The sequence below is a fragment of the Psammomys obesus genome, unplaced genomic scaffold (assembly GCF_907164565.1).
Source record: "Psammomys obesus unplaced genomic scaffold, mPsaObe1.curated_primary_1811, whole genome shotgun sequence".
In the NCBI taxonomy this organism is placed as follows: Eukaryota; Metazoa; Chordata; class Mammalia; order Rodentia; family Muridae; genus Psammomys; species Psammomys obesus.
Window position 1 is genome coordinate 8647445 of NW_026586383.1, and position 7075 is coordinate 8654519.

At 53.5% G+C, this 7075-nt stretch overlaps 1 protein-coding gene across 8 annotated transcripts in view; it reads right to left on the reverse strand.

Annotated features, from left to right (window-relative positions):
* Nucleotides 1-7075, reverse strand: part of Scn5a (sodium voltage-gated channel alpha subunit 5) — a 72602-nt gene that overhangs the window by 10876 nt on the left and 54651 nt on the right. For all 8 annotated transcript variants that reach the window (XM_055601611.1, XM_055601612.1, XM_055601617.1 and 5 more), the window contains 2 exons: nt 4041-4214; nt 1217-1339 (listed from right to left, as the gene is read on the reverse strand). In XM_055601611.1, the coding sequence (XP_055457586.1) occupies nt 1217-1339; nt 4041-4214 (297 nt within the window). The remainder of the gene's footprint in view (nt 1-1216; nt 1340-4040; nt 4215-7075) is intronic.

Here is a 7075-nt window from a genome sequence, read left to right on the forward strand (position 1 = left end):
CACACACACACACACACACACACACACACACACACACACACACACACGTCTTCTTTCTTGCTATCATAGCTAATTCCTTTCCAGTGATGGGGGCAGGGTTTACACACTGAGGCAAACCCTAGGCTAGAGACCCACGCCTCCAGCCCTCATGGCTGTTTTTCTGGAGGGCTTTAAAATTCATCTCATGAAAACGGATGGAACTGGAAAATATGAAGTGAGGCCACCAAGGCTCAGGTAGACAGACACTCTCTGTTCCTCTCATGTCGATCCATCCCTACTTTATATCTGTCTGTCTTTGAGGGCAGAGACCTGGAAAGGGGCCCATGAGGAGAGGGTGGGGAGGAGCTTTAAGGGAGAGGTGTGTTGAGGGTAACAGACAACCGTGATGGGAACGGAAGGGGACCGAATGGGACAAGAAGGGCTGGGCGCCGGGGGATGGGAGGTGGGGGAACCAACAGGAACTAAGCATATATAAAAATGTCGTGAAGAAAGCTGCTACTTTGCGCAATAACTAAAATTATTATTTTAAGAAAGAGATAGGGCTGCGGAGATGGTCCAGCTGGTAAAAACCCGAGAACAGGAGCTTGGTCCCCTGAACCTAGGTGGAAGGGTGAAACCAAGTCCTGAAAGTTGTCCTCCAATGTCCAAATGCATGCATGGCAGGTGGGCTCCACGCTCACAAGTGTCACACACACACACTCACACACACACAGAGTTTTAAAAGATACTGATATTTAGATGCTCGCATTTCTTGATAAAATGTGGTAACCCCAAATGTCCATGGGATCAAAGAGGCATTTGCTAAGCCACGAACACACTTGGCAAGCTGTCTTCTGAAGGTGAGAGCCGGGCCTCCTTCACAGGCACCTTGCTTGGCTCCTGCTACACTGCCCTTCGCTGTCACAAGGGACATGGGAAAGGCAGCCTGTGCCTGCCAGGACGTGGGGGCCTTGAGCCAGCCCGAGCGCCACAGAGGGAGACGGGTCCTTGTGGCAGAGCGGGGGCCAGAGTGCCGGTGGCCTGGGTGTCACTGAGACTGTGCTGGGGGGAGTTCTGCTCGCTACCCGACAGTGACAGCTGGAAGAACCTTCCTGGACAGTCGAGACCTCACTCCTCAGAGTTGGCCAGGACACTGTCCAGCTTCACGGAGGACACTGGGCAGTGGGGGTGCGTCCCCACCCTCCTCCACCAGCTCTGAGGCGGAAGCCTCGCTTACCCTCATGCCCTCGAAACGTGACAAGGCCCTCAGGGGTCGCAGTGCTCGCAGCGTCCTCAGGGACTTGATGGGACCCATCTCGGCAAAGCCCAAGGTGTTGGCCACGAGGCTGACTAGCGAGACCTGTGGAGAAGGGGTACGGATGGGAGGGCAGGTGCTAGGCTCTCAGGCCGGCTGTCCGGCTGTCCTTTACTGGCTAGGTAAAGGCTTCCCGGAGCCTTGAAGGCCTGGGGCAAGCCAAGACTGTCCTGGCTACAAGCCCTTCAGAGAGCTGCTGTGTCTGTCACAGCCACCAACCCCATGGGCCAAGGTGTGTCGTTCCTGTTCTACCCTGTTCATGTGGCTGAGCAGAACCTCTCCCTTGCTCACCACTGGCAGCCTCCTTAACCTGCACCCAGGGCTCATCTGTGCTCCTCCCTTGCCTGCAGGGTATGCGGCCCCTTAAGAACAAAAGCCAGCGTGTGTGGCCTTCTTCCCCTTAGAGCCCTCAGACAGCTCTCGTTTTCTTTCCTTTGATGGTGCTGGGGACTGAACCCAGGGCCTCACCCATGCTAGGCCAAAACTCTACCTCTGAGCTATATCCCAAGCCTTCCCTTTACTATTTGATTTTGAAACAGGGTCTCACTAATTCACCCCAGCTGGCCTTGAACTTGCAATCCTCCTGCCTCAGCTTTTTGAATATGTGGGTTATAGGCCTGCACCATAAGGCCCTACTATTTCCACCTTTCATCCTAAATAAAAGTCGATGTTATGTGCCTGTTTGCTCTGATCGCCACTTGGGGGGGGTGTTTCTCAAACAGGCCAGGCTTAGAGCTTGGGTGTTCTGATAAAACCCTATGAGTTAACCCTAACTCCCCTCAGATCTGCCTGAGTCCCCTCAGGGGACCCATTCTAGCCAGATTATTTAAAGTTGTGACTGGAAAAATGGGTGCGGTGGCACACATCTGTAGTCCCAGCACTCGAGGCAGAGGCAGGTGGATCTCTGTGAGTTTGAGGCCAGCCTGGTCTACAAAGTGAGTCCAGGACAGCCAAGGCTACACTGTCTCGAAAAGCAAAAACAAACAACAACAGAAAGTTGTGACTTGCACCATCGGTCCACCCTGTGGCCTGGTTCCTGTGCTTCTAACTCCTGGCCTGCCCTGGGTTCTTCTCTGCAGTTCACCCTCACACAAAACACCAGACTGGCTTCTCTCTCTCCATCTCTCTCTCTTTCTCCTTCCTTTTTGAGACGAGGTTTTGTTCTGTAGCCCTGGTTGGCCTGGAAGGCCTAGCAACCCTGAGTGCCGGCATTATAGGAAGCTTGGCAGCAAGTGCCTTTACCCACTGAGCCATCCTGCCAGGCCTGACTGGTGTATTTCTAGTTATCGTGTGCTGCCACGTGCCTCTCCGTGGACTGAGACTTGTAGACTTACAATAGTACTTGAACATGGGCCTGGGACTCCTTGGAGTCCTGGGACCACCTGACCCCTGGGACCACCTGGACACCTGAAACCACCTGGAGAGCTGGGACAGCCTGAGGCCTGGGACCTCCTGATGCTTGGGGCCACCTGGAGACCTGGGACTACCTGAGGCCTGGGACCACATGAAGACATAAGACCATTTGAGGCTGAGAACACCTGAGGCCTGGGATCACCTGAAGACATGGAACCATCTGAGGCTGAGAACACCTGAGGCCTGGGATCACCTGAAGACTTGGGACCTGGAATCTCCTCTCAGGCAGCACGGCGAGTGCCGTGTAACCTGGAATGGCAGCTTTGACCCCAGCTTGCTTCTCCACAGGCTTTTTCCTGTTTGAGCTGGGAAGCAGTGTTGAAACCCTGCAGCACTGGGTTCCCTGGGGTGGTGGTTGGTTGGTAGCCTTTCCCAGACTGAGTGTCCCTCAGCTGGCCCAGCTTCCCAAGAATCATCAGGAATAGCAGGCTAGGGCACTCAGGGCAGGCTTTACCTCAGGGCTGAGAGAGCTGGGGCCAGGCAGCACCCACTCCAGCCCACCATCACACCGTCAGTGTTCCTCCGCCACTTGGGGTAATAAGAAAGGTTAGACTTGAGGCCCAAGCACCTCGGTCTCTGTAAATTCTCCATTCCACCGGGCCTCCAAAAGCTCAAGCACCTTGGTTTGACCTCCTAGGTGGGGACTCAGGTGGCCCTTGGCTAGAATGCTGGGGCTGAGTCCCTTCTCTGCCAACAAGTCAGTCCTGCTGATGTGGACTCCAGTGCCAAGCCTGAGGACCACCAACAACCACTCTGGAAAGTGGCTGCAGATCCTGATGCCCACTCTTTCCTGTGGAACCTATCTCACACACACACCTGAGCTCCCGAGCCCCTCTTCTCAGGGACACACACACCTGGGCTCCCGAGCCCCTACTCCCTTCACTGAAAGTAGACTCAGAGATGCCTCCTCACCTGAGCATTGTCTCCTCCCAGCTCCGTCTGTCCCGCAGGGTGCTCATACAGCCTATACACACTGGGAGAAGCTCGGGAGGGGGCATCCCACTCCGTCTGCTGACTGAGGGCTCAGAGGACGCTCACCCCTTTGCACTTGCCACCCTGGGACATGCCCGGGCAGACAAGGCCCCGGGGTCTGATGGTCCACTCAGCCACAGTTCATGCATTCTCCTCTTCACATGAAATTCCTGTCTCAACCTCCAGTGGTCTCTTCCTCCCTGATGCCTGGCCTCAGACTCCTGGCTTCCCTCTGCTCACCTGCCCCGCAGCACAGCTGAGCACCCCCTCTTCCACGTAGCGATGCTGCCTGGCCCTGTCATTCTACCCCTTGCCCTGCCGTGGGCCCCCACCATGTGGGCCCCCTTGAGTGCCCACTCACGTCCACAATTAGGAAGTCGAGCCAGCACCAGGCGTTGGTGAAGTACTTCTTGAAGCCATAGGCCACCCACTTAAGGAGCATCTCCAGCACAAAGACGTAGGTGAACATCTTGTCGGCGTACTCCAGCAGCACCTTGATGGTCTTCCGCTCCTCCAGGTAGATGTCCTCAAAGGCCTGTGGGCAAGATAGACAGGGGCTCAGGTCCAGATGGCAGCCAAGCAGTTCCCCTTGCAGGGGCCCAATTTCCAGCAACAGCTGCTGCTCGCTCAGGAGTGGGGAAACTGAGGCCAGACACATGTGAAGGGAGGCCTGCCTCCTCGCTCAGCTGTTACTCCCTCCCCACCACCATGGATGGCCAGGAGATTGCCAGTGGCTGGCTGGGCAGGGTGTGCCCTCGACACTACTAGAGAGCGGGTGTTATTTCTAGGTGAGCACGCTCTTAAGATCACTTCCCCGGCTGGGCTTGGTGGTACAGGCCCGTGATCTGAGCTGTGGATGAGGCATGAAGACCAGAAGGCCTGAAGAGAGAGATGGGGGGAGGGAGGCATAGGGAGAGGGAAAAGACAGGAGGGGAAGGGGAAAGGGAAGACAGGGGAGGGAGACAGCACTATCAAGGCCAGCCTGGAAAACTTGGTGAGATCCTGCCTCAAAATCAAAGGCAGTCAGTAAATGAATGCTGGGCTGTGTCTCTGTAGTCAGCCCTTCCTTCGCGTCACTGCAAAAAGAAATAAGTAAATAATTTGAATTAAATAACTAAGATATAGAAAACAGTTAAATTAAGTTTTCCAAAACTTGCCCATTTAAAGCCAGAGAGAGGGGATAGGCGTTTGGCTCACAGCTTTCTGTGGGCACAGTGTGAAGAGCTGCTCTGGCTCACCCTCCATCTTGTATTTATTCTACTTATCTTGTATATTTACCATTTGCATGGGTATTTATATTGGATTTCATTCCAACGATGATTAGAGTCCCGTTACAATGACCACACTTAAACAAAAAAACCAGCAACACTTGTCCAAAGAAAAATTTTCTTTCCTTTTTTGTTTCTTTCTTTTTTGTTTTTATTTGTTGTTTGTTTTTTTGAGACAGGGTTTCTCTGTGTAGCTTTGGCTATTGTGGATCTCGCTTTGTAGACCAGACTGGCATCGAACTCACAGAGATCCACCTAACTCTGCCTCCCAAGTGCTGGGATTAAAGGAGTGTACCACCACACTAGCCAAAGCAGAATTCTCAGTGAACCAGTACAAGCTCTGACGTCCAGACAAGTAGGCTCTCCTCAGGTCACATGTGTGCCCTGAGCCCAAAGCCCTTTTCTGGAAGGGCTATGGCCCTAGGACCACCTGTCCCCAGCACTCTAGAGACGACATAGGATTTCCCCTGCTTCTCCTCATTCCCGCCTCTTCCACAGCACTCCTTCCGCTGCCCTTCCTCCTCTGGTCTCTGGCTGTTCCTTCCCCTCTCCAGCCAGAGTGTGCTCAGAGGCTCCCTGCCTAGGCAACATGTCATGGGGGATCGTGGGGAGCTGCGTCGCTCTGTCACCTCTGGGTCCCTCTGACTTCAGGGCCTGTGCTGCGATCCAGGCAGGAGCGCTTCGGGAGCGCCTGGGGACACACAGCTGAGGCCTCAGTGTGGCTAATTGGGCCTGTGTGGGCAGCACAGTGGTATAGCCCGGCCCTCCGACAGCCGTGGGGCGCTTCAAAATAAAAGTGGAGATCTGTTAATCTACTTATATCTATGTTCTTATTTTTGAATCATGCAAGGCCTGGGGATGTAGCTCAGTGAAAAACATGCACAAGGCTCTGGGCTCACGCTCCAGAGCTCCACATAAACTCACAAATAAGATAAAAAAAAAAGTATAGAAATTCTCAAAATTGGCATTTCCAGCTTCATGAGCATACAGGAATGGGCACCAACATTCAGATAGCATCCGTGTGAATGGGTGCACACACACACACACACACGGTGTGATTTTACAGGATGCATTAAACATCTGCTCTGAAATTACTTATAAAATATTTTACCTTTTAATCATGTGTGTATTTTTGTATGTGCACCTAAGTGTGGTGCCTGCTGAGGCCAGAAGGTGGCTTCAGATCCCTTGGAGCTGGAGTTAGAGTTGACTGTGAGCTGCCAGCTGTGAGAACTGAACTTAGGCCTCCGGAGAGCAGTAAAATGTGGGGTGTGGAGGACGTAACCCCAGAACTTGGCTGAGGCAGGAGGCTCACCAGTTCCAAACTAACATGGGACTACATCTCAGGGCCCCTTCTCAACACCCTGGCAGGACAGCTCAGAGGGCACAGGTGGCTGAGAACCCGAGGAGCTGCGTGATGGAGGAGAGCTGACGTTCTCCACGGTGGATGTGCACACAAAGGGAGTAATTTTAAGCATAATCCTTTAACAATCCAAAGCCCAAACCCCAACTCACCAAATAAGAAAACCAAAGAAAAGACTTCTTTCAGCACGTACTCCGTGCTGAACTCACTGACGTGACTACGTTATCACCTGTCAGTCCTTCCAACCGCGGCACGTCTCCGTTGTTCTGAAGCCAACAACGGGTCTGTCTGTTGAGGAGGCATCTCTAGATTGCTGATGTCAGAACAAAGATGTGGTCTGGGGACAGTGTGAGCAAGCCCCAGGAGAGAAGGCCAGCTCACACTCCCCCCATCGAGCACGCGTCTCATTTGCTGTGTGCCTCTCAGCTGTGCTTGCTACGGTAAACACCCACTACCACAGCGCTTAACATGCGACACCTTTGCTGGTAATGTTCAGTCTGTACAGCCTGGGGTTTTGTGTTAAGGAGCCGTCAGAGGTGGCTGGAGAGACAGCTCAGTGGGTAAGAGTCTTGGCTGCTCTTCCAGAGGACCTGAGTTCAATCCCAGCACCCACATGGTGGTTTACAAACATCTCTAACTCCAGTTTCAGGCGATCCAGCACCCTCTTCAGGCTTTTGTGGGCACCAGGCACACACATGACGCATGCACACGCGCGCATACACACACACACACACACACACACACACACACACACACACACACACA